Source organism: Terrapene carolina, unplaced genomic scaffold (genome assembly GCF_002925995.2).
Source record: "Terrapene carolina triunguis isolate 2854851 unplaced genomic scaffold, T_m_triunguis-2.0 Scaffold35098, whole genome shotgun sequence".
Taxonomy (NCBI): Eukaryota; Metazoa; Chordata; order Testudines; family Emydidae; genus Terrapene; species Terrapene triunguis.
The window spans coordinates 5265413-5291593 of NW_020699449.1; the positions used below are offsets into that span (position 1 = coordinate 5265413).

The following is a 26181-nucleotide window of genomic DNA, read 5'->3' on the forward strand; positions in this document are numbered from 1 at the left end:
TTTAGGTCATTTTTAGAGAAAGTTTTGTACTACTTTGCTGTGATAGAAAGATTTTTGGCACCTGTGTCTTTGCTATTTGTGAGTTCTGCAAACAAAAGGTTGATTAGTGCTAGCTGTGGCCTTTTCAGAGGTAACTAGTTCCTTTTGGATGGGGCAAGCACCCATTCCAAGTCATGGAAAGTTGATATTTGAAAGAAAAAAAAAAACAACCACCTCCATCTTGGTAGTAGTATAGGTCTCCTAATTTAGAACGTCAAGCTTAACTTCTAATACAATCTATGTGACAAAATGACGCAGCCCTGAAAGGGGAATAATGAAATTGGGCTCTTCTACAGGCAACCTCCCATGTTTTCATTAGATAAGTGTACTTTGTGCAAAGCACCCTTTGTCAGGGTGTACGGTTGCATAGCATTCCACCACATGGTTATTTCTAGCAGGTGCTTAACCTGGTACTGATTTGGAATAAAGTTGTTTACTCCACCTTCCCTGCACCAGCACCTCCAGGTTTGGTGTCATTTTTTCCTGTACATTATTTCATTAACAAGGGAGTACATAAGTAAAATTGCACTCTACATGACACAGGTATCCAGGTTGAGCTAGAATATTGGAAGGATTTCAATGCACTCTAGCTGCTCTCTTCCACGAGAGAAATCACATCACATAGATTGCACAAGTTTCATATTTTGTGCATTACCACTTCCAAAATCTTTAGCTAGTGCTACAGCATAAATTATGGATCAGATTACAGAAGCACATATAGGTCTATGAAGAAAAACATTGTAGCTTTGTAAGAAATAAGTGGCCAACATTTCCTTTGCAGTAAACAGTAACACCTTTAATTTGGATTTTTTTCTTTAGGTTGATGATTGTAACCGACAGCTTATTGCTTTTTAACTATTCTTCATTTAAATAAAATAAAAAAAATGACCCAACCAAAACACCTTTACAAAGTAAGTTTAACAAAAACAGGTCAAAATAAAAGATATAAATCATTAGGGTCTCTGTAAACAAGAGTACAGAGAACAGCTAGCCTAACTTCTACTTTCTGGTTTAGCTGTATTTTACTTTGTAACATATACATTACTTGGGGAAAACTGACATAGGTGAGAAGATTGTAGTGTTTCTCCACTTTGTTTTTCTACACCACTCTTTGATGGGGGAGGGGGAGAGAAGAGGGACAGGGTGGAAGAGAAGTAGGAGAGAAATTGACTTTCCAGGTGTGATTTGCAGACAGCAGCAGTGGCACCTTAAAGGGGGTCAGGCAAATTAGTTCTTTGTTTTGTATTGTAAGATAATTTGGTACAAGTTTTAAAAGTAGAAAAACCAAGTTCTTGTTTCTTACTGTTTAGATCATCAGCAGTGCAAAGCTGTTAAGTAGTAGGTACAAAACCAACCCCTCCAACTAACCACATTTTTACACTGAACAAAAATTATACACTTAATAGCAAACATCCAACATTAAATAATTCTTGTACAAAAATCCTTACAGACTGTTTACATTGAATATTCAGTGGAGTGTACTTAGTTACAGGGGGGTTGATGCACTTTTACACTGGCACTATTAGTAATGTTTTTGTGGAACACACACTAAAAGTGATTAATGTTGAAATATTAAAGAAACGGAAGTCGCTTCATGTTGAGTATGCTGTTCTTGAAGAAAATCACCATTTTCTGCCCTTAGTATCCTCCTTTACTTTCCAAAGCATCAGTTCCATACAAGCAGCAGCATCTTCACTAGAATCATGGCCACCAACTAGGAAGGAACAAAATAGATTCATATTTAAAAAGTAGTAAACATTTTCCCATTAGATAGTGTCCATCACAAAAAGATACAAAAGAGGAAAAGAACATAGCTTTCAGAAAAGTCAATTATTCTAGAACTGACTGATGCAAAGAGCCCGGCTTCACTACTGGCTAGTGAACTATAGGATGGAAAACCAGCAACATACCAAACAATATTTACATGAACCTAGGACATCTATGAGCGTACTGCGTATACAGGTATTGCATTTAAAACTAATTTAGTGACATGAGAAAATAGAGGATGGATGAGACGCAGTGGAAGGAAGAGAAACAGAAGAAGAAAAGAAAAAAATCCCACAAAAAAGGTGGTGTTGCAGAATAACATAACTGGCGTACAGCAGTAAAATTAATTCAGGAATGGGAAGCTGGAGGGACAATAACGGAGGGTGAGCAGATTAGTCGCATGATCTATGTCAGACACTTATTTGCCCATCATTTGTGAGATAAAGTAAAGAAACAAGAAAATATCATTGAAAGATCAATTGTCTTAAGTATGCAGCCTTGAAAAAAATTGCAAGGTAAGTTTGCTTGTTACTAACTATGTAACACTTTTCCATATGCAGTTTGTTATGGCTCCAGTGTTGTTCACACACATCCTATCAAACATTAGGACCAACCTGAATATCTTGCAGGAAACAGATGACAAAGTTGAAATTCAGTATTTAGACTGATATGACAGGAATTTGCAAAAGTACTGCCATAGCAACATATAAGGAGTACCAAACTTCAGCAGTAATAGGTATAAATACTCATTTTTATTGATATTTCACTAAGAAATGGTAGAACTACCTCATATGGAGTAGCAATTGAAGTTAGCATTCCCTGACCATCTGTCAGGTGCACTTATCCATGATTTTAGTAGAACAGGAAAATGTTTGGCAGGTACCCTACATAGGAAAAATGATCACGGCTGGCATTCATCAGTCCACATGCATCTATTATATCCTGACTGTCTCATTGCACAGGTCAGTTAATTTATGTTTTTGCCAGTCTACTTTAAAATGAAAACATCCAGCTGGGAAGGCAGGATAGTAATGCACTGCTTTTATAGTAAAACTAGACATATCTGCCTCTGCCCCACACAGAATGAGAAGTTCAACACCTGGCCTTAGGAGTGAGACCACCTGATAGAACGTCCTGCTGGGAAAACTGAACTTGGACAATAGTTAGAGCCAAATCTAAAAATAGAAGTTCCTTTTAAATTTTATAGAATAATCTGGGGTGAAACGATTTTTCCCCTCCAGTTACACATTTGCAGCTCCTATTGACTTAAATAAAAGTTGTTCATGCCTGTTTTGTCATTAACATTAAAAAAAAATAGAGATGCATCTCCAGTGGCTGGCAGTAAGATTTCAGAAAGTTTAGGAGGCTGTAAAATCTATTCCTTTTCCAGTCTTCCTTGAAGCATTTAAACCTGCAGAACTCATTTCCCATTTGTCCTTCAGAACCTGCAGGCAGCCATTCTTTTTCCTTGTCTTTGAGCTAATGGTGGGCATTTCCATCTGGTAGCATGAGGTGAGGTGGTTGATGAGGGATGTTGTTCAAAGCAGACAGAACTGTTTGGTGTTCTGCTTCATGAGATATGCAAGATTTATAGACAACAGAACAACTAGCCCAGAAGTTATTAAAATAAGCCACCATATAAAATAGCGGTGTTCAAAGGCTAGAAACAAGCTTTAAACAACTTTTTTTTTTTTAAATAGAATTTGGTGCCATCACATATACCATATAGAAACTACATCTATAGGGAAGAGTGATACAAGTACAAACAAAAGGTGTTAATACCATTTAAGAACATGAGCTAGTTTCTTTTTGCATAGCATCTGCTCAACTCACTGAAGTGGCAAAATTTCCATTAACTCAAAGGAAGCAGGGCCCAACAATAGAGGTATTGAATCCTGAATATTGTACTTTCCAGATTCATTGGAAGAACTATAATTTGCACAAGTTAAGATAATAAAATACAACAAAGTACCTGTTCTGTAATTACTTAATAATGTTGTATTAAGTACTGTGTCATCTCCAAACAAATTCCTATATCATAATATGGAGGCCTTTCAAAGACCTTTTGTATCCTACACAAAAACATTTAAAGTTGTCTTCATCATATGGCAAGCTTCTTCCATCAGAAAGCAAACAGGAGGCTTTAACTTCATGAATTTAGTTCTGACCATTTTCTAGCTTTGTTGGTATAAAAGTCTGCATTGCTGGTTACCTGTTTAATTACATATTTATTGACTATTACTGAAATTCTCAGACATTCAGAACTACCTTTAGCCAGGATGTTGATACACTTAAAAACTTGGAGACCGAGATCTGAAAGTGAAGAACCCTTGTAAATGCATCACTTACCTAATTTATATATGAGAATGAGGTCTCAATATCTTAATTAGACGTACATTTCTTTAAAATGTATGTTCTAGGAAGGTTTGTAATGCGTTTAAGTGATAACACAACTGTTCGCTAAAAAAGAGTTCCCCTCTCCACCCTGCACAAAAACACCCCAACAAACACTAGAGAAAACACTTAGTTTCCATTTTTCGAAAGTTTGATTTAAATCCAATTTAAGAGATTTAGTTGAAAATTCCCGAAGGTCAAACATCACCTACAGATTGTGTCCTGCCAGTTTGGGGAAGAGACACTATTTTGCATCTCTGAACCTCTGCTTTAAGTGAAAAACTGAATCCAGAGATGCTACCGTACCTCTGTAATTACAAAGCTCTAAGACAAAGCAGTAGCCAAGAAAGATTCAAACACAGAAGTTCAAAAGGTACAAGTCATCTTCTATCAGATATTTGCTTAGAGAGATCAAAAGTAGAATACTTATTTTTTAAATGACTTTACTGATTAAAACTATTAAATGGAAGATAAATATTGTTGACCACAAAGAAAGTAGTTCAGGATATGACTGAACATTTCCACATTAGCTCTGGACACCACCACTTGTTTTACAGTATCAAAAAGCATGCTAGGCACCTCATATCGGACATGTTCCCTGCCCCTGAAGTGCTTATAATCTAACACTGGGCATGACAGAGTGGACATAATAGTAGGAAGGGATTCAGGTGAAGGAGTCATGTAAAAGCAACAAGATCATGCCATTACTTTGGTTAATTATGTGCGGATGTTTTCTGTTTGATTAGCTATTATTAAAAAGTCTATTAATATTAGGTATTGATTCACATTTTGTAGGCACCACAGAAATTCTAAGTTTCAAGGAAACTATGCCTAACAACAATTTCATAATTTAAACTTGTGTAATATATAGAATTTAGAAGCCAAGGAATGTAAGATCACAGAGCAAGGGTGTCTTTGGAGAATATTTACCTTTACACAAACTAAATGTTTATTGAAAGGAAGCCTTCAACTAATCATCTAGACCACATGATCATAGACAGTTGCCAATTAGGAGCCTCGTAGACCTGGAGTTTGAGTGCAAATGCATTCAGATACAAGTTGTGTTCAAAACTTGTATAGGTTCAAAACTTTTGGCCCAATTAGTTTAGCCAAAAATGTTTCAGTAATTATGTTTTAAAAAAGGAAAACTGTATGCATAAGCCTTACATTTAGTAGCCCTAATGACATCCATTTTCATTGCCCTCAACTGTTATCAACTCCTATGGCAGATTAATAAAGATTCAGAGTCAAACAATTACTCTGGGAAAAAATGCAGGTTAAGATAAATGAGATTCTTCAGAGTTTATTTTTAAGAAGGTACACTATTGGCTCCAGATGATACCAAAAATCTTGCACATAATGGTTCTACTCATTTGAAATACAGGCCAGCTGTGCAGTTTCCATGCAATGTTGCAGCTTAAAGGTTGTGCCTGCTCTTCCTTGGAATCCCCTTTTTGCCCCTTTTCCTCCCCAAACATCCTTATGTCTCATTCAATTGGACTGCCATACAGCAAATAGAAGCATTCTGAAAATGAGAACCGATTATTGATAAAGACACTATTTGAAGAACTGTGTTAACAAAGAGCTAAATACAGAAGTGCTAATCTGAAGTACTGCGGGCAGTTTCCATTTTTTCCCCCTAAGACTCAAAAAAGTGTGTGTCTGGGAACTCATTAAAATAGTGCTTTCAATCAGATAACTAATGTACAGCATGTCTCATTTTAGTCTATAGAAGTAATTGTACATATATACTGTGTATGTAGTTTTACTGATTTTTCTTTTAAGCCCAACTGAGCAATTCATTTTTATGATTTTAAAACTGAAATCCAATGAAATTTTAAGGATGGTATTTTGTATCCTAACAAAAAACCTCGTGTGTCATGTCTCTAGCTAGCATGTGTGAATGTGTGTTTAAAATATGCATGTAAAATATTTATCAGCCATAACCCATTACGTTTTCCATTTTGATTCTCAGACATTTATTTTTTTGACTCCCTCAAATTGGTTTTCCCCCTTTTAGTGCTACTTGTAGACCGCATGATTTCCTTGCTCATATGTTTCTATACATTTGATACATACATCGGTTTTGTATAAAGAATTTTATTTAAAAAACTGAAGTCACAATTAGAACTTGTGTCTTTAGGAGATAAAAAAATATTTAAAAATTACTGAATATTGCATTCGAAAATTGGACTAAAAGTAATCCTCCAAAATAATTGACATGTGTATAAATGAAAATGGCTGAAACATAGGTACACAAGTTGCACTTTGAAAGTTAATTCCGCTTTGAGAGATATTACTCACTTTACTCATGGGAGAGAATGGAGAAGAGAGTCTCAAATGTGAAGAAATGTTAAAGTGCAACCAATGTAAAATGCAATCTTACACAAGATTCTATACCTTAATTAGTGAAATTAAGAGCATCATTCCCACACACAAAAAGATAGTTGGAAAGTTAAAGGGTGACAATTTTGACTTAAATACTTCCACATCTACACTTGCAGTATTTTATGTATATACTACAATGAACACTGCAAATACTGATGTAATTTCACCTAAGACAAAGTTAGCAAGTTTTTAAACAGCAACAACCGTACTATTAGATTGGCTGTTGCTTGGTACTTTTCCTTTTATTATGCAAATCACCAATGGCTTACATAGAAACTAAAATAAGCGCCTACCATCATCTTGAATAATTCGTCTGAGGTAATCAGCCATTAGATTTCTAAGTGCTCTTTTATGAGGCAAGCCTAGCCGATGAGGAAACACCACTGCTGTGTCCACAACAGTGTTATGAATCAGCTGTTAAAAAAAATTGCAGTGGTCTGTGTTAAGTACATCCATGATCACAAGTCCAATTACATTTTTCCTTTAATAAAATAAAACTGTTAAAAATTATCTCATGGTTAAAGCACTACCTCTGTCACCTTTAAGTCCCTTTTTATAACCCACTTCCTTCAACTGGTTTCACCCTTGATTTCTTCATACTATTCCTGTTCTGTTTTATCTGGTCTTATTAGATTGTAAATTCTTAAGGGCAGGGGCTGTCTTTATATGTTCTGAAAAGTGTTATGTATATTACTTCCACGATCTAGAAGTTTGTTAATTTGATGTACAGTCAACAACTATCAACTATTTTTAGGCCACAAGCTAATATTTTACCACTTTTTATTCTTGCCTGAAAACTATATGAAAAGCACTCTGATACGTTCATATGTCGTATGAAAAAAATTCATTATTGTAGCTTCTGAATATTAATCAATGGCAGTGACTCCCTACTAGGATTGCCAAATGCTTGGTTCTTTTACACATTTGGCTGAAATCTTCCATTGAGCACTAGTGCCTTTCACAGGTTTAAAAATAACTAGTGTCAGTCCAATAAATTCTGACTGTTAGAAACCTGAGTACTGAATACATGCAACAAGAAGTTTTGTGTTTAACGATGCTTGCTTCAGCAGTGATTCAGTACAAATATATGCTCAATTATTTAAATGTGCACCGACTGTTTTAAAGCAATTATAAGCAGTTGGTGAATTCATTAGAGTTTATGCTAAAAAGGCAAATAGTGGCAGATTTCTTCCCCCCCCCCCATTTAATATCAAGGAAAATATAACGCAAGGATGATGTAAAACTGCATAGTTAAAAGCACAAAAAAAATCAAAAGGAAAAGTGAAGTTTTCATTGACGTTTGCTTGCTTGTGTTGTATCTATGTATTGATACCTTTTTCTATTCTGTATCTAAGTATATGAAAGCTATTCATTTCATCTCTGTCATAATATATATGATGAACCACAGCATGCTGACAAATTAATCTGCCAAAATCTTAACTTTTATTCCCTATTTCATTACTTTAACTGGGCACCATTATATCCTGCAATAAGTTCAGTTCTATTCTAAAGATATTCTCCTGAAGACCAGTTGCTTTGAAGTTAAAGTTAGTGACAGCACAGGTTTCAAAAAATCTTGTAGAAATTTCATGGAACTAATGCTTAAATGTTTTACCTTAAGAGCAAATAAATCATTTTCTAAGCTGTGTCCAATTAAAATAGTATCTGCACTGAACAAGTTTAGCAATATTGCCTGCACATCCCGAATAGATGATGATGTGTTCTTCAAGTCCTCTTCTGTCACTCCAGAAAATCTAAGATAGATTTAAAAGAGCTTCAGTAAGTGAGAAATATAGCAAGTGAACAACAGTGGGAAGAGGTAGTCTCTGGATTCCTTTTTGTAGCATTCAAATTCCAATACTGGGTAGAGTTAAACGTAGAACACTGAACTCTGACAGTAGACCAATTTTTATTCTCCTCTCCAGCATGGGTGCCAGGATAATGGGGTTACTGGCTTTGGCCCCGCTTTCAGAAAAACTACTGTGACAGCTGGCTGCAGATTGTCCACGTAAGCCTAGAATGAAGGAGGATTTGGGGGACTGCAAGGACACAGGTCCCGCTATTGACAGATTGAGGCAAAAACCACAGACTTGGCATTTGCTGGGCTTCTTCCTCCTCCTCGATAGTGAATCAGAGCAGGTAAAAAGCAAAAGCCTCTAAAAAGGTTGCCTTGCCTTAAGACATTTGCTGCTACTTCAGCAAAGGCAGAAATCAAGACTTCAGAACGGAATGCATGAGGATCCTGAGGAGGTTGAAGCCAAAAAACTTTTGCATCCAGGATGGATGCCTCTTGCTGACTGACAGGGAGATAGGACATGTACAGAATCTGCATTAATAGCAGCCACATTTCATCAAATCTTACTCCAGTAAGTTTTTAAGTTTGTTATTTAAAGTTGTGATGCTTCAGACAGGGATCACAAACACCAACATCTCTAGATTTGTAAGTAAAGTCACATGAAAATGCAACTATTCATTTGGGGAGAAACAGGGAAAATTTACATAATGTAGAAAAGAGTTTTTTGTTTAACTTAAAGAGGGTAGCCAATTGTTTTGTATCCAAATTTACCTCCAATAGGCAGAAGAAAGTTTAAAAAAGTAAATATAGAAAATATATACTAACTTCTCTGAACTGAGTTTTTATTGAATTAAAATCAACAGTTCGTGAATTAAGGCACTAACATCTTCAAATGTTACAGTTTTTTTTAAAAGATATGCATACCTAGTATTATAGTCTATGATTTCATTATCTGGTTTAACAAGTGTATCATAGGCAACCTGTAGGTTTGAATCAATCACTGTCACTCTAGTAAGTTCCAGACCTTGTGTTGTGTAACACTAAAAGAAAAACAAAACAAGTGTTAAATGAGAATTTAAAATGTGTCACCTCTGTGCCTTTTGCTCTTTATACAAGATATGTAACATGAAAGAACCACACAGGTACTGTGGAGTCCAAATAATCGTGTTACCTACCCTTTCCTGCAACCACACTTAAGTAGTTTTGTTTCCCTTCCAAAAAAAATAAAAAAATAAAAAAATCAACACAGATTGCCGCAACTGTTCAGTTTCTCTATATTGATTACATCTCGATCTTCCCTTAAGGAGCAGTCTCTGGATGTGATAACAGCAGTCACGTTTTATTTCGCTAATACTAAACAGCCTCCAATTCTGTATCATTCTTCATAGATAGGCTGCATCCAGTTCAGCCTAAATCTTAATGAAAACCCATTCCACCACTTTTTATTCCTAGAACAAAATTATACACAGTATTTCCTATGAAGCAACATTCAAAAGTAGCTGACAAATGTTTGGTTTGAGCGGAATATTTCAAGAAGCCTAAAGTTAACCGTACCATCTCACAGTCGAGTGCAAACACACCATGATTTCCATCAGCTGGAGTTAGTTTGATAAATGTCTTCACAAAGCCTTCCAGGTTCTCCTTTTGGCCATCATGGACATGGAGCTGTGAAGTTTCCATTAGCATTAAAATGTGATTAATAAGTGTCTTATTGCTATGCCAGCATAACCCCATAGTTATAGAGATACAGTCTATGCTGATGCAAGGGGTTTTTAATATCAGTGTATGGCCACCATCTCCCCATCCAAATGTAGCCAGATCAAGGGAAACATTTTTCCATTGACCTAGCTGCATCTACACTGGGTGGTTAGATTAGCATAGCTATTTCGTTCAGTGGCGTAGATTTTTCATACCTCTGAACAACGCAAGTCTGTCAACCTACATTTTAAGTGTAGACCAGGTGTTATTCAATTGCTGAGAGTGTAAGTTCTTTGATATAGACTAACTAGAGTTAAACAGGAGAGCCTTTTATTTAACATTCTCCACTCAACCTACTAAATCTTAATACAGAAACCCAAGTTTCTGTAAAGATAGTGCTTCATAAACTTCACATCTATGACAACTGGTGGGCCATGGGTAACTGGCTGGTCACAAGGTGCTGGCTCTCTTTTTTCCTGAAGAGAAATGAATGGAGGAAAAGGACACATAAAAATAAGCAAAATTAGATGCGATTCTTTTTGGAAAAACAACCCTAATTATATTAGAAATAGCTGAAACAATACAATTACTTTCCTATTTCATTTCCATGAAAATAGCCACAGGGCTATTTTGTGATCATAAGTATACAGCCCCTGCTATTGTATTGGAAAGGGAAGTGGGTCCTTGAGACACTGTTTCTTAAGATGTGATGCCCACTGTGAAAAAGTCTGAGAAGCCTGCTAGTAACATGTTCCTACCTTTGCAACCTGGCATCCAGGAGACCCAACTACTCCTTCACAACAGCTATATCGTGTTTCCAAGCCACCAGGAACTGCCATAAAAGTTAAAGGAAAATTCAAAAAGCAGTCAAACAACTGAAACAAATCAGTACTTGTTTTACTTTCCTCAAGCAAGGGACATGTTTTAATGCACCTGTACTTGACTCCATGATGGTGTGTCTAGGTCAGTAGAACCCAGGCTTCTTACACATGGACATCTGATATGTTGCTAGGTATCCACAATCCCCAGGGCACAGCAGATATTTCTAGTTTTATCTGCATCCCAATCCAAGCACACTTCAAGGTGGTAAACAAGATTGTAATATGAAACATTAGCAATTAAAAAGTTCTTTTAAATGATTTTTGATAGTGGCTTACATCAAGAGTGAACACGAACTATACTAACCTTTTTGTCTTAGTACTTTACCAGAATGGTAGTTGCATTCTTCTTTACGAATGTGCTTTCCTGAAGCAGTAACAGTGTATATTTCTCCACATCTACAACATACTCTTTTGGAAGCTGAAAGTAGTATGATAGTTCAATGACTAATTAAAATTCAGCCTTGAAAAAATTCTACTTGCCCTCCTTTCCTCACTCTGGACAAATGAAACAATACAAGATCTTCTTCCTTTTCAATTATCAGGGAAGTGATAGGAAACTATCATAGTTAAATAAACTACTTTACTTTTGCCTAGCTAAGTAAATACATTTTTATGACAAGTTTTCCAAGGCTGGTCAAGTTATATGACAAAAAACATTTTAGCACTAAAATAATATGAATTCCTGTGACATAATTCTGATATATGCTTCAGTTATAAGAATTTAAAAATATTCTTAAAGGCTTTTTTTAAAACTCACAAATTAAATTCTTGAAGTATCTTTTATTAATCCAACTACTTAAGTCAAAGACTCTCGAACCTTTTTGGTTTACTAATACTGCACTGTGGACAGAATATGCAATTCTGGGCAAGAATTTCACTCACCAATAGTTTTACTAACATTAATGGAATTATTTGAGAATAAAACCTAAAGAATTTTGTAACAGTTTGCAACAATCAGGGCCCAAGTAGTTACATAACACTATTGTACACCAATTTCAATACAATATATACCAGATACCAAAAGAAAGGTAAGTTTAAGAGAAAGAAGGTGTGTGTGTGTGGGGGGGGGCAATCAGTTTTTCCATATCAACTGTTATAGATATACATTTACAAATTCTGGTTTCATTCACTTACCATCAGATACAGCTGTTTTTGTAATGCCATTACCCAATATAGCACTGCCAGGTTTTTCAGGATTTGGTTGCGGGTAGCCATTCTCATGCAATTGTTCCTCAGTCAGAACATAGTCTTTTAGAATTCTATAGAGAACAATCCCTGAAAAATTTAATAGCATTTAAAGAGAGGTTAGAGCAGATAAGACAATGAATTTCAAAACAAACATGATTTGACATCTTAGATGCACATGTAAGGTTTTGCTTCAGTTATACTGAATCATTTTACAGTTTGTTTACCCGATCACACTCAGAAATTATATACCTGTCATGTCTCTGACAGCAAACAAAATTAACAAAAAACAAAACCCTACATAGAGTAAGATATTAAAATGACTTCCAACAAGTTACTACTTAACACTAACAAAAGGTTGCAAAACCATAACTCTGAAAAGCATTCTTGCTTCATATAGAAATTCAATTCTTTCCTTGTCTTTAGAAATATCAGTGATTTGAAAAATAACATCCTCATTCTGTTTTAGAAGTTGGTCATATGTTGGTCATGGGTGGCATTTGGGGCTATCTAAAATGTAACAATAGGAATAGGACCAAGAAACTAGGAATGAAAATTCATTTCACGTTGAAAAAAGTTGCCCCAGTTTATATGTAAATGGGAGAAGTTACATATTTTAGGTAAGAACTATCAGATTGTTTTACCATTCTTCTCTTCCGATTTTCTAGATCCAGTTGTATTAGTCCATCTGCTACCACAAGACTGCCCTAAAAATAGAAAAACACTTTTAAAGGATTTTTAAATTCATCTTCCAAACTTCAGACTTCCTGTGGCAGTTACAGTGAAAAAGTCTTTAAGAATTAAAACATTGTATCTCATTGGTAACCTTTTAGAAGCATGTTTACACCAACATAATTTAAATAAAATCATCATTAATGACGCAAAATAGAATGATCTTTATCTGTGTCAGACATCATCACTTCTTTCTTCCCCCCCATTTCCATACATAATTTCTTACCATTTGGAGAGAGACTACCTTGATCCCTCAGCTTTTTAAGGGTGTTCACAGCTATGTTCAGATACATATTTTTACTGCCACAACGATCATAAATTGCTTTTTCTTCTACCAATGCCTACATTTAAAAGAGTAAGACCAAAATTTAAGGGCATATAGCTTATTGTAAATTTTGCAGAGCTTTGTTAGTCAGAGTCTAAGAAGGTTTTGCAGTCGAAAATGTCTTCAGTTCTAAGCTGAAGTGTCCTAGACACTTAATTGCTACACTAATCATATACTATCATATTTTAATAAGTTGTACAAATATTTGGAAATAATATTTAGAAAAAACTCCATTTCAGGAACTAGAAAGTTAAGTCAGGCCCTTGAAAGTAAACACACCTCTGAGTGAAAATAAGAGTGATATTTTAAATAAATCCTAAATATTAATTTATAGATAGGGATTACTGGAATCTTGTCTTGCAAATAGATGAAATTGAGTGATATAAAGAGCACCATTATAAAGTTAAGTGAAACACAGTTAGTGTAACATTAAAGTCTGAAGATTTTCTTGCATAGAAGGAAAATAATGGTCACGGTTTCTTTTGGAGGGCAGATATTATTTCCACTCCCATTTTTTGAAGCCCTAAGCAGTAAAGTCTGATCTGTCTTATTTTATTTTATTATTTACTTTAATTTATGTTTTTATTTTATCATTGCCTGGTAGATTCTGCATGTGCCATTTCAAGGCAGTTTAGTACTATGACACTTGGGGACAGATATAAGCAATACCACAGAGCATACCAGAAGAAGTCAGTAGCTCCTATAACATTTTTAAGGCTAGGAAAAATTCCCCAAGCTTCCTCCTGTAAGCATGTAGTGGAAGAAGTTGAAGGACATGAAGCAATTTGACTGAAGAGGAAAGAAGAGCTAATGAGATAGGTCTGTAGATTGAACCTGCTGCAGCGAACCTGGCTTTCTGTTTTGGAGAACACTTGATAGCAAAAATTTGTTCCTGTCTCTCAGAGGCAACAGCTACTTCTTTCCTTGGTTTTACATGTGGCAAATTGAGGGGGATAAGTAAGAGACTAAGGGCTTGTCTTCACTACCAGGGTAAGTCGACCTAAGTTACACTACACCAGCTAAGTTGACATAGCTTAGGTCGACTTGCAGCACAGTGAAGACACTGGGGTAAGTCGACAGGAGATGCTCTCCGGTCAACTTCCCTTAATCTTCTCAGAGAGGTGGCTTATCGGGGTCAACCGGAGAGCGCTCTGCCGTTGATTTAGTGGGTCTTCATTAGATCCACTAAACTAAATCAACCTCTGCTGCATAGATTGCAGCAGTGTCAATCTCCCTGTAGTGAAGACCAACCCTCAGGGTAGGAAAATGAAAGAATAAAACAGTTTAAGAATAAAGGAAAGACATTAGGAGAATATGGAGCACAGAAACAAGGAATTACAGACATTTACCTGGGACCCTAGCAGAACGGCTTCACAGAACGCCCTCAAATTTGCAATAATCAAGAAATCTGGATCACACTGAAGATGTTGCCCAGGCTGCTAGTGCCCGTGAGCCCATCTCTAGAGTAAATTTGTATTTACTTGGGGTGGGGTGGACAGTATAATAGAATCTCCAGGGAAAAAAATGACCTGGACCATTGTGGCTCTTTTTGAATGAGGATTGTTGCCAAACAGGTGACTACAAACATGAATGGCACTAAAGTATTAATTTCTCATAAAAGATGTAAATGCTGACATATTTTAAAGGGAACTGTTTTACTTTATGATAGCTTCCACGCATTTCAACAAAGTATATTTTACACTTGGACAACATGAGAGAAATGAACGGGGTAAGGAAGAAGTAAATTGCTAGTCTTTATCTGCTAATGACTAGTTTATTTTCAAATGGCTTATACACATACTTAATTTTAATGGGTCTTTTCTCAACATTTTCCCACAACCATGTATAGCAAGCAACATGTGTTCATTTACTTGAAAAGTTTAAGTGTTATACATCTTTAAAGTTTTTCTTCATAACCAATACAAACCTTATCAAAAGCTTCATTTACTGTTCTACAAACTTTCAAATATTCTTCAACAAAAAAGTTGACATATCGTTGTCTTGTGTCATGTGGAACTTTGGATCCAGATTCTGGAATTATAGAAAGCCTTCTCCGACTAGAAACCTTAGAGAGAACATTCAATATTTAGTTCACATGTTATAACAAGGAGCTGAATAATATAAATAATTCAGTTTTTACTCAAACTAAAAAAAAATTATTTAGTCCAGAATGAAGTATAAAAATTTTCAGCTAAAAAAGTTTCAAAAAGTCAAGAGCAAACAAAAAGCAGGGTTAGATAGGAAGAGTTACCAGCTCCAGCTATCATCTAATAGTCAACAGTTTCTATTTTTGGCCTGTGTCTAAATATTTTTCAGTCAGAACACAGACTGAAGGCACACTGCAGGAGTTAATTTGGTACGATCTACGAGCTTTGGCATTTAGAAAAAAAGAGTTTGTATTAGATGTAAGATTCCTCAAGGCTTGCCAGAATAGAATTTAAATTTTTGTTTAATAAGAAGTCGAAGATAAACCTGTCAAATCCAGAAGTTTGGTGTGATAACATGCCCTAGTTTAAAATTTTGTCCAAACAGGGTCGCTATTAAGCAAGCTGTTTACTTATAATCTTAGTCCCACTTATTCTCACAGATTGGTTGGCTTTTATGTATTGATACTGAATGATCATCACCATCTAAATGATATTTACCAACATCTAGGAGTAAGTAGTTTTGGTAGAAGAGAAAGATAGATAAGGATACTCTTATCACCCTCTAATTTTGTCAGTCTCTTTCTAGAGAACATGTTAGCCACAATGCCTTCCAGACAGTAGTTTTGAGAGAGATCAAAAAAGCAAGTTTGAGAACCAGGCATAAACAATCTGGTACTTGGGAGAGACCATCATTGAAGTGTAAATGAATTTTGTCTTTAAAACCTTCAAAATGTATGTTTTAATCAATTTCAAACTGCTTCAGCAACACTGAAGAAGCAATCTAGTAAGCGGTTTTAATTGAAAATTGTGTTTAATAGCCTACAAAAGATGCTATTGTGGTGGCATGCTGAGCTACTATGCTATTACTGTACTGATTTATTCACTCTGGGTTATGGTTTTTTAAATTTAAACTCAATTTGATTATTGAAGTTCTGCTTGGCATGTAGATTTAACTAGCCTACTCTGAAGCTTAGAGCTTTAAAGTACACTCCCATAAGTGAATTTTACTTTATCCCAAAAACTTTCATGCCTTCTGCCAGTAAATCAAGGAAGAGGAATCTTTGTCTGAAAGTAAGCAAGACCAACGGTACTCTACACAGAATCTGGTTGCTCAAGATGACAGCACAGAGGTGCTCTAACTCACTATAAACCTACTGCAACCAAGCACTACTACTTGGACTCACATTAAAAGAGTTTCTATAAACCTTTCAACTTCTGCTTTCTAAAAGAGGAAAAATACTTTATTGAATGAAGCCATTCCCTTCCGATCTTGTATAAGATAAAACATTTCTATGCCAACAAACCTGCTAAGTTATGTCACAATATCATATGTACAAATAATTTCAGATGCACTTGTCTTTTTTAACTCTAGCTAGTACAACTATAAGATAACTATTTTACAATAATTTTATTTGGCCTGACTAGACTAAATTAAGCCATGGAACACAGTAACATCATCATTAATTACCTTTAGGTTGATCTGAAATTCTACCATGGGGGGAGTTAGATGATAGTATTACAGTTTAACAAGTTTAGTGTGCAAGCACTGTTCAGCCTTTTAAGAAATGCTGCATTGTTAGTTGTGAGATTCTCTTTTTGGAAGAGCAGTTACCAGCAGGATATTTTGCTCTCTGCCTTAATCTCTAACTAGTAAATTCTTGGGGCAGAGTTGCTCCCTGAAACCTACCACTGGTGATTTGGCTGAGATTCCTGAAAGAAAGGATTGCCTACATGCTGTCTGACCACCTCTATTAAAGGTCTGCTGTATTTAGTGTAAGTAAAACATGCAACAATAATATCCAGACACCTAATCACTGCTACCTATTCCCACAAGAAACCACCTGCAATGCCCCGATGTCTGCAACTTCTCAGCAGAAGGGTGATAGTTATGAGAAGGCAGAAGAGTGAGCTACAGTTCTGCTAGTATACAATACTGCTCAAATCTGGCCACTTGTAACCACACAGAATAACATCAATTGTTAGTATTATTAAATGGACTTGAAAGCAGTACTTACTGTATGATGTGATTATGAAATATTCAGAAAAAAGTTAACATTTAATATTTGCATATCCTGCAGTACTTAGCAAGCAAGCCTCTGTATAAAATCAATAGGAGTTTTTCCTGATAACTGCAGTATTTCGGCACATATGTGCCCAAACATTTACTACTATTATAGTACCTTAATAGGCATGGGAGCAATCCTTTTTATTGAAATATTAGAAGGTCTGCATGGCATTGCGGTTACAGCATTTCCTTGAAGGAATACATTCAGTTGACCACTGCTGGTTGCAACAGGTTGAACTTCAAGCAAATTTAAACATACTGAAACAACAAAAGGTAGTTATTACATATAGTTATTCATTAAGAATGAAGTTTTACTGCTCAATCTCCTTTCACCAAATGGCAGGGGCGGCAGGTTTGTATAATTTTTGGTGGTGCCCAGAACAGGTCCAAGTCCCCCACCCCCGCCTAAGGCTTTGGGAAGGAGTTTGGATGCAGGAGGGAGTGCAGGCTCTGGGAGGGAGTTTGGGTGCAGACTCTGGGCTAGGGCAGGTGTGTGGGAGGGGGTGAGGGGTGTGATGCTTACCTTGGGCAACTCCCACCCCTCTGGCAGCAGCTCCTAGGCAGGGGTCTCCGTGTGCCGCAGCCCACGGCCACTGCCCCCGCAGCTCCCATTGGCCACAGTTCCAATGGCAGAGTTGGTGCTCGGGGCAGGGGCAGCATGCAGAGACACTCCCCGCCCCTCCCCAAGGGGCCGCAGGGATGTGCCGGCCGCTTCCGAGAGTGGCACGCCGCGCAGAGCGAGGCAGGCAGGAAGTCACTTTAGTCTCGCTGCGCTGCCAGTGGTGGCCCCCCAGCCCTTTTAAATCGCCCGGGGGCAGCAGGCGGGGCCAGGAGATGCTCCAAGGGAGGCACGCTTAGGTGGCAGGCAGTGCCAGGGGAGAGACCTGGCCCCGAACACTGGTGGATCTGGGCCCCTGTGCTCTGAATATTCCTGGAGCACAGGTACCACGGGCCCATACAACTCACCGCCCCTGCCACATGGGACACACATTCTTTACAATTTTATTTTGGTAACCAAATTCAAAGTTAGCTGAACTTTAGGACAATAGCTAGAGATTCCAAAAAGCACACCAGTAACTTCACTTTGCTAATCTACTTTATGTGGAAGGCACTCATATTACAGTGATGGGCAGCAGGGTGGTAAAGTAAAATACTTATTCAGGTAAACTTATAAGAACTTGATATAAAACTTTCATTTGAGTTCTCCAAGTGCTTTACTAATATAAGACCAGAACAAACCTTTGAGGCATGTAAGTAAAATCTAACTCCAAAAATGGGGAACAAACCACAAGAAAAGTAAATAATCCACAAAGTTTAGAAATAGGCCCCAAGACCAAGGTACAGTGTATGGATTATAGCTATTACGCTAAATCAGTGGTGGGCAACCTGCGGCCCATTAGGATAATCTGCTGGCGGGCCGCGACACAGTTTGTTGACATCAATCGTCCACAGGCACGGCCACCCACAGCTCCCAGTGGTCGCGGTTAGCCATTCCCAGCGAACGGGAGCTACAGGAAGCAGCAGCCGGTCTGCACCGCTTCCTGCAGCTCCCATTGGCCGGGAACGGCGAACCATGGCCACTGGGAGCTGTGGGTGGCCGTGCCTGTGGATGGTCGATGTCAACAAACTGTGTTGTGGCCCGCCAGCAGATTACCCTGACAGGCTGCCCACCAGTTTGCTAAATAGATCCTCTTGGCACCAATTTCTACATGGTTGAAGGGAATAGAAAGTGAGAAGACAATTATACAGCATGAGAAACACTCACTCATCAATTACATTCTGTTACATGTGCTCATTTGAAATGAATGAGCTGAAAAGCCAGGCTTGTACAACCAAAAAGCCTTCAGGCTACGTATAAAGTACTAAATTAATCCATGTAATAACTCCACTGATGTCAAGAATTACACTAGGGAATATTTTTGCCCAAAAGCCTTGTTAGTAAATACCTAAAATCACTAGCTGAAAAATTAAGAAAAAAAATTTATATATATTTTTTTTTACACACACACACACACACACTTTGGGCATTTGACAACACTGAACACATAGACCCACTCAAAGTAGGAAAACTTTCACATAGCAAAGAAAGAATGTTTAAAACAAACAAACATTTTAACAGCACAACAACTGGCAGGGAGTACTCATTCTTTTAAAAATTAAATTATGAGAGTTAAAGGAGGTATAGTTTTAAAATTAGAATAGAGATATACAAATGTTACGTTATTGGTATTTTCTTTCAAACTAGAGCAGCGGTTCTCAAACTTCTTTGCATTGAGACCCCCTTCTGACAACAAAAATCACTACATGATCTGGGAGAAAAGGAGTCTGGAGCCTGATCCTCACTGCCCCAGGCTAAAGCCCTCAGGCTCTGGCGTCAGCCCTGAGCGGCAGGGCTTAGGCTTGGGCCCCAGCAAGTCTAAGACTGGCCCTGGAGACCCCATTAAAATGGGATCCTGACCCACAGTTTGAGAACCACTGAACTAGAGGAAGGCTTTCAGGAAAGCAAATAGATAAGAAAGAAAGCGAGTGATTGAAATGCTTTAGGGCTTCTGAGAAACCCTGCATACTTGGCAGTAACTTGAAACAATTATAGATGTTGAAAGTTGTTTCATTCCAGCCCCCCAAAACTGCCTCCAAACATTTTAGAGAGAACTTCACCCAAAACCAAACACAAAACTAACTGCATTAATGTAAACTGACATTAAAATGTTGACTCAGCCAGGATACTTAGAATAATAAAATAAATTAAGGGTTCACTCAGGCATCCAAAATGTTTAAGAATGCTCACATCTGGAACAAAACAAACTGATCAAAATATTTTAAAGTAATCCAAAGACCAAAATTTATTAAAAAAACCTGGTTTATCCCACTTCGTGAAGCCTACAGTGAATTGAGATAGCATACCCATTGGTCCTACGTTTTGAATCTGAGTAGTTGACAATACAGGTACAGTTTTCTTCTGTCCAGAAGTTGCAGCAACAAAAGCCTGTCCACTTTTAACAGCAGCTGTTATCTGCACTGCCTGTTGCTGTGCCTGCAGGATTCTGGTAGGACAAGATTGCTGTGGAAGAGGTGCCTTAAAAGGCACAAGTATTTCTTTGTTGGTCTGTACCTAATGGGCATGAAAATTAGAATATTCAACCAATTGCACATTTGTCAAAATACACTTCCAAATTCACAAGCTAACGAAGTCATAGGAGAATACATTTACAATGTATTTTATGAGAGAAGACTGCATCCAAACATATACTTCCACCATCTCTTCTACATTCCTTCTCAAAGAATTTTTTTCCCAACAAGACAAGCTATAGGGCCAGATTCTCAGCAGGCATAAGTCAACGCAACTCCACTGAAGACAATGGAGCTCAACTAATTCACACCAGCTGAAGTTCAGGCCCTGTAGTCTTTTTATATATATATTTTTTAAATCCCGCATTACTCACCCAAGCAACTGCAAAGTAACCTAGCTGATATCAAACACCAGGGTAAAGAATGGGGGGTGGGGGGAGAACAGTCTCTAAGATACTAGGACTGGAACAACAAAGGACTTTAGAAATTCAAGTCACCATTTTATAGGCCATCTAAATACAAACTGAATAGCAGTTTTTGGAGAAGAGGCACAACATGCCTCCTATGTGAAAGTAAGCAGTAAGTCACAGTTTGCATATGTTTCCCAATGATCTTCAGATAAAGACCTGTGAAGAGCATATGACCACTCAAACGGAAAGCAAAAAACACCATGCACGATACTGGCAAAATCCTCATAAGACACCCTTAAACCAACAAGGCCTGACCCTGCAGTCATCCATATGCAAACTCACACTGAGTGAAAAATGTTAAGTTACAGGATTTTATTTGAATCTATTCAATTTAAAAAAAATTATATACACAAGTATATATTATATACAGAGAGATGGCGCAGTTGGCCTGGGATACTTATAGTAGATGTCAAGCAGAATATCAGATTAAATGTGAAAAAGAGTATGTTTCATCCCTAGAAGATAAGGATAATTAACCTTTTACACATAAATGTAGTCTGATTCAAGGTTATCAGTGGAGTTAGGTGTATAGTATAGTACATAGTATTGAAGACTATAAATCAGTAAGAGACTAGATGTTTACTCTCTGCCACACACACCAATTTGTACTTTATGTTTTACATTTCATACTAAGAACCAGGCTCAGAACTTTGTTTCTCCTGTGACTGAAATCATTAACATCTGAAGGCAGTTCCCCATAATGGGTATGACAACAGTAGCAGGATAAATCCTCCAGTCTTGTAATGCAGGCCTCAACTGAAGAGTTCTAGCATATCTTAGTTCTAGAAACAGGAACATTCCAAATAATACAATATGAATATATGTCTTAATATTTTGTAATTAAAAGAAGAACAACTGTTGAAAAGAAATGTACGGCACTGCTTGCTCATCCTGTGTATATAAAATGCAACTTCTTTTTAAAAAAGATCATGCACTGTGCATCAGGACACTTTCAGCTGAAGGAGGTTCATTCATAAGTCAAAGAGCTCAATGAAGTATAATTAAGTGTTGTGTTTTCAACTGTCGCCTCAGGACATGCTTAATAAGCAAGTGAGTAGTCCCAATGACCTTCAGTGGAACTATACTCACTGTTTATTATTAAGCAATTGTTCGAATGCAATTCAAAAAAGAGAGAAGAAGTGTCCATATACAACATAATACACCTCTACCCCAATATAACATGGGTTCGCATACAATGCGGTAAAGCTCTGACACGCTGCTCTAAGCAGCCTGTTAAGGGTGCTGGGCCGGGGCTGAGGGGTTGGATAAGGGGCAGAGGGTCTCGGGGGCAGTGAGGGGCTCCCTCCACCCAGGGTCTAGGAGGCAGGAGCTGTGGGGAGGCAATTTTGGGGGCCCTGCAGTCCCAGAGTGGCCTGGGGGATTAGCAGGGGGCCAGGAGCAGCCCGCTCCGCTTCCCTCGCCCCAGCCCCAGCCGTGTCGCTCAGGGGAGGGGGCTTGGGGGAAGGGATCCCCCCACACTCACTGGCAGTGGCGGATGTGGAGCAGCCCGGCCCCACCTGCTCCACTCCGCCAGCTCCTAGCCGCGGCGCTTCGCTTCCTGCCACAGGTGAGTGCGGGACCTTTCCCCAAACACCCCCTGCCCCTCCCCCAGCAACACATCTGGGGCTGGGGCAAGGAAAGCAGAGCGGGCTGGGGCCGCGTCACTCCGCTTCCCACCGCTGGTGAGTGCGGAGGGCATCCGTTCCCCAACCTCCCCGCACTCACCGGGGGCGGGAAGCGGAGCGCCGCGGCTGGGAAGTGGCAGAGTGGAGCAGGCTGGGGCCGCGTTGCTGCACTTCCCGCCGCTGCTGGTGAGTGCCTGTCAGGGGGCGGGGGGTGTGGATAGGGGTCGGAGCAGTCAGGGGACAGGAAGCAGGGGGGTTGGGTAGGGGGTGGGGTTCTCGGGGTGATTAGGGACAGGGGTCTCTGGAGGGGGCGGTCAGGGAACAAGGAAGGGGGGGGGCCAAAGCAAGTTCGATATAACACGGTCTCACCTATAATGTGGTGAGATTTTTTGTCTCTTGAGGAACATGTTATATCCGGGTAGAGGTGTATAGAAGGATCTCTAGCAGGTAATGCAAGCTTTCAACTAGGCTGTTCAAAAACAAATAGTTTTGCTGCTGTTTCCAAGTTGATGCTGTAATTGGAACTTATGAACACAGCATTTAGGTATATTTGTACTGCAACACTTTGGTAGAATCATTCGTGTCTGCCAGCTCAAAATGGGCCACCCCTTTCCTAAATTAGAACAAGTTGTGAGCAAAATTACAACTGGAGTCAATGGCACCCTACATTTAATATTTTCTTCAATTTTTTCCTGACAGTCATTGTGGTGGTAGGTTCACTGTTTGAGAGCTCAGTGAAGCAAAAATATACATCTCAATTTGCAGGCCTACAGTTCAGTCACTAGTAGTCTTGGAGTTTGCTAAAGTTAATTGTAATTTATAGAGGTTAAAGAAAGGATTTACAAGTAAACAGTTTTCACTACAACTTTTAGCTTAACATACCTCATTTAAAATGAGCCTCAAAAGGAATTAACTAAGTTGAAGATTAGTAAAAAATACTAATTATTTAATTGTTTATATAATATAGGCATATTTCTCAAAAATTCCCAGAAGAAAACTCACATCAAATTTTGCAGTGTGCGCAATTCTTTTCTTCTGCCCAGGAACCATATTTGTCTTGGTATCCAATGTATCTACTTCAGCATGAGCTCCAAGAGCCTATTAAAATTAAGAATAAAAGACAATACAGGTTTTTTCTTTAATTAGCTACAGAATGTACAAACTGCTAAGAAGTTCCAGAGCTTTGACTAAATGTCATAATTCACTAGTTAGGCTTCCAACTGTTCCAACTAATAGAAGAAATCCAAACATTTCCAATCTAAAGTTACACCAACTAAAGTATATACCTTCACCAAGATTAAGCTACAAGGACTTCATCTTTATGTTCACATGAAAAAAGATGGTATATTTTCATTATTAGAAATAATTTTAATAGCATAAGTAGATTTTTCAAAATTCAGAGTCTCCTACAAGTCAGTCTGTTTAGTAAAAGTACCAAATTTGAGAAACATCAAATAAAGAGATTATGTAGTTAACCCAAAACTTACTAAGGGCTGGTCAACACTGGAGGGGGGGGGGGAAATCGATCTAAAAAAGCAACTCTAAGTCGAAGTATCTTAGATCGAATTACCTGGGGTCCACAAGGCGCGGGATCGACGGCCGCGGCTCCCCCGTTGACTGCGCTACCGCCGCTCGCTCTGGTGGGGTTCCGGAGTCGACAGTGAGCGCGTTCGGGGATCGATATATCGCATCTTAACGACACACGATATATCGATCCCGATACGGCGGGTAGTGAAGACGTACCCTTGGACTAACACATTTTAGACTTCCCATACACTGCATCTGGCCTCTTCAAAAGATAAAACACTATTGCCAAAAATGTTTTAAAGAGTGTCCACTAATTTTGGATGCCCAACTCAAACATTTAGTGTATGATCTTCAAATTTGCTGAGTGTGGAAAGCTCCCAATTACTTGAATTGGGATTGACTGTGCACAACAGTTCTGAGTATTTGGCCCTGTGTCCCAATCTGAGCATGCAATATTAGTGGACATTTTCCAAAATGTGGATCTATATGATTAGAGAAAACACTAGTAAAAAGTATTACAGAATGTATGGAACACTTCTCTCTCTGCATCCCCATGAAGGAGGGAAGTGCAGATGTACAACAAAATGTACTGCACCTGCTTAGCAATTTCTTGCTTCTGTGCTTCACTTTCAACAAACTCATTGAAAATTCTTCGGCATTCCTCTATAGGGTCATCTGATTCAGAGAGTTCAGTATCCTCTTCACTATACTCCATCTCTTCTTCTGAAGAAGAATCTAATATAATTATTTCACTTTCTTGGATGGTAGTGTTCATAGTATTACTATTACTTTCTCCACTACGGTTTTTAGATAAGAGATCTACATCATGACAAATTTTCTCACCCAAATTCAAGGGAGTGCTGGGATGAATGGGTGCATTTCCCAACACTTCATTTTCTCCATTTTCGTGTATGATCTGAATTTTCCCTATATTTATAGGTAATTTTTTACAAGTCCCTTGTGCAGTTAGCACAGTTTTGTCTTTTGAGCTGGCTTCAAAATACAGGCTAGTTTGGGCCTCTCTCTTGCAAGTCGGTGCGTTTTTATATTTATTAGTACTCAATTCTTCAACAGATGTTTTCACTGATATTTCACTCTTCGGATCTTCTTTCTTCAAAGTTTCTTTCTGTGTCTGTGCCTTAATATGAGAAATTGAAGATATATTATTTTCCTTAGAGACAGTAAACGATTTTCTTTGTTCACAAAGGTTATTTAAAGACTTCAAAGCATTAATTTTCACATCAGGCAAATATGCACTTTGAGTTTTTGGTGGAGTTTTCAGTGATTTTTCAGGGTTGCTTACATCTGCGTTGTCATCCTTTTGCAGAGTTACAGTAACTTCTGCTCGTTTTTCCTCAATACACTTAAGAGGATCTTCTGCTATGTTACTATTCTGCAGATTTTCTGCACGTGTTACAGCAACTTGTTTGTTTTCTTCCCTATTCCAGTTTTTAAAGCTCCTACTTATTCTTGGCTTCTTAGTGACAGTCAATGGTGGAGCATCAATAACCAGAATATCATCATCATCAGATTCTTGGAGCTTTATTTCAAGCTTGATAGGTGAATAGCTTCTTGATCTCTTCTTTGGGGATCCATGCCGATTTCCACATGGAGACATTTTTGGAGACTCCATGTGAAAATCAGCAAGAGGCATTTTCACCCGCTTAAATTGCTGTATCTCATTTTCCTGCTCTTTCATTATGGAAGAGCTGAGTAGGCCTGCAGAATAATTTAGCAGTGGATCATATTCAAGGTCAGTTGCTGGACAACTATGGTCAATGACATATTTACTGGATACCAAATGACAGCCTTTGCTAGAGTACTTCGAGACTGGAGCTACAAGACATTTGTCTTTTGTAAGAGAGCTACACAGACCATCATCATCTGGGGAAGTTTTATTTCCTTTAACATCATTTGTTTTAGATGTCAAAGAGTTTTTAGGTATTTCATCTTGCAAATTATACTGCGAGAGTTTCTTCTGCCCTTCTTCAACTTCAGTCTTGACTGACTCAATTGCTTTTTTGATTCTTTCCAATTCTTGTATACTTTTACCTAGCTCTGTTGATGGAAGAAA

At 38.0% G+C, this 26181-nt stretch overlaps 1 protein-coding gene across 1 annotated transcript; it reads right to left on the bottom strand.

Annotated features, from left to right (window-relative positions):
- Positions 1 to 1651: 1651 nt before the first annotated feature.
- Positions 1652 to 26181, bottom strand: LOC113405336 (RNA exonuclease 1 homolog; the record flags this gene model as incomplete). The annotated part of the gene is made up of 15 exons (XM_026646469.1): positions 1652 to 1753; positions 6882 to 7002; positions 8204 to 8342; positions 9308 to 9423; positions 9938 to 10048; positions 10840 to 10913; positions 11267 to 11380; positions 12097 to 12246; positions 12792 to 12854; positions 13106 to 13220; positions 15132 to 15269; positions 17532 to 17674; positions 20321 to 20528; positions 23583 to 23678; positions 24703 to 26181. Coding segments are annotated over 15 exons (3159 nt in total), but the record flags the coding sequence as incomplete, so codon positions are not given.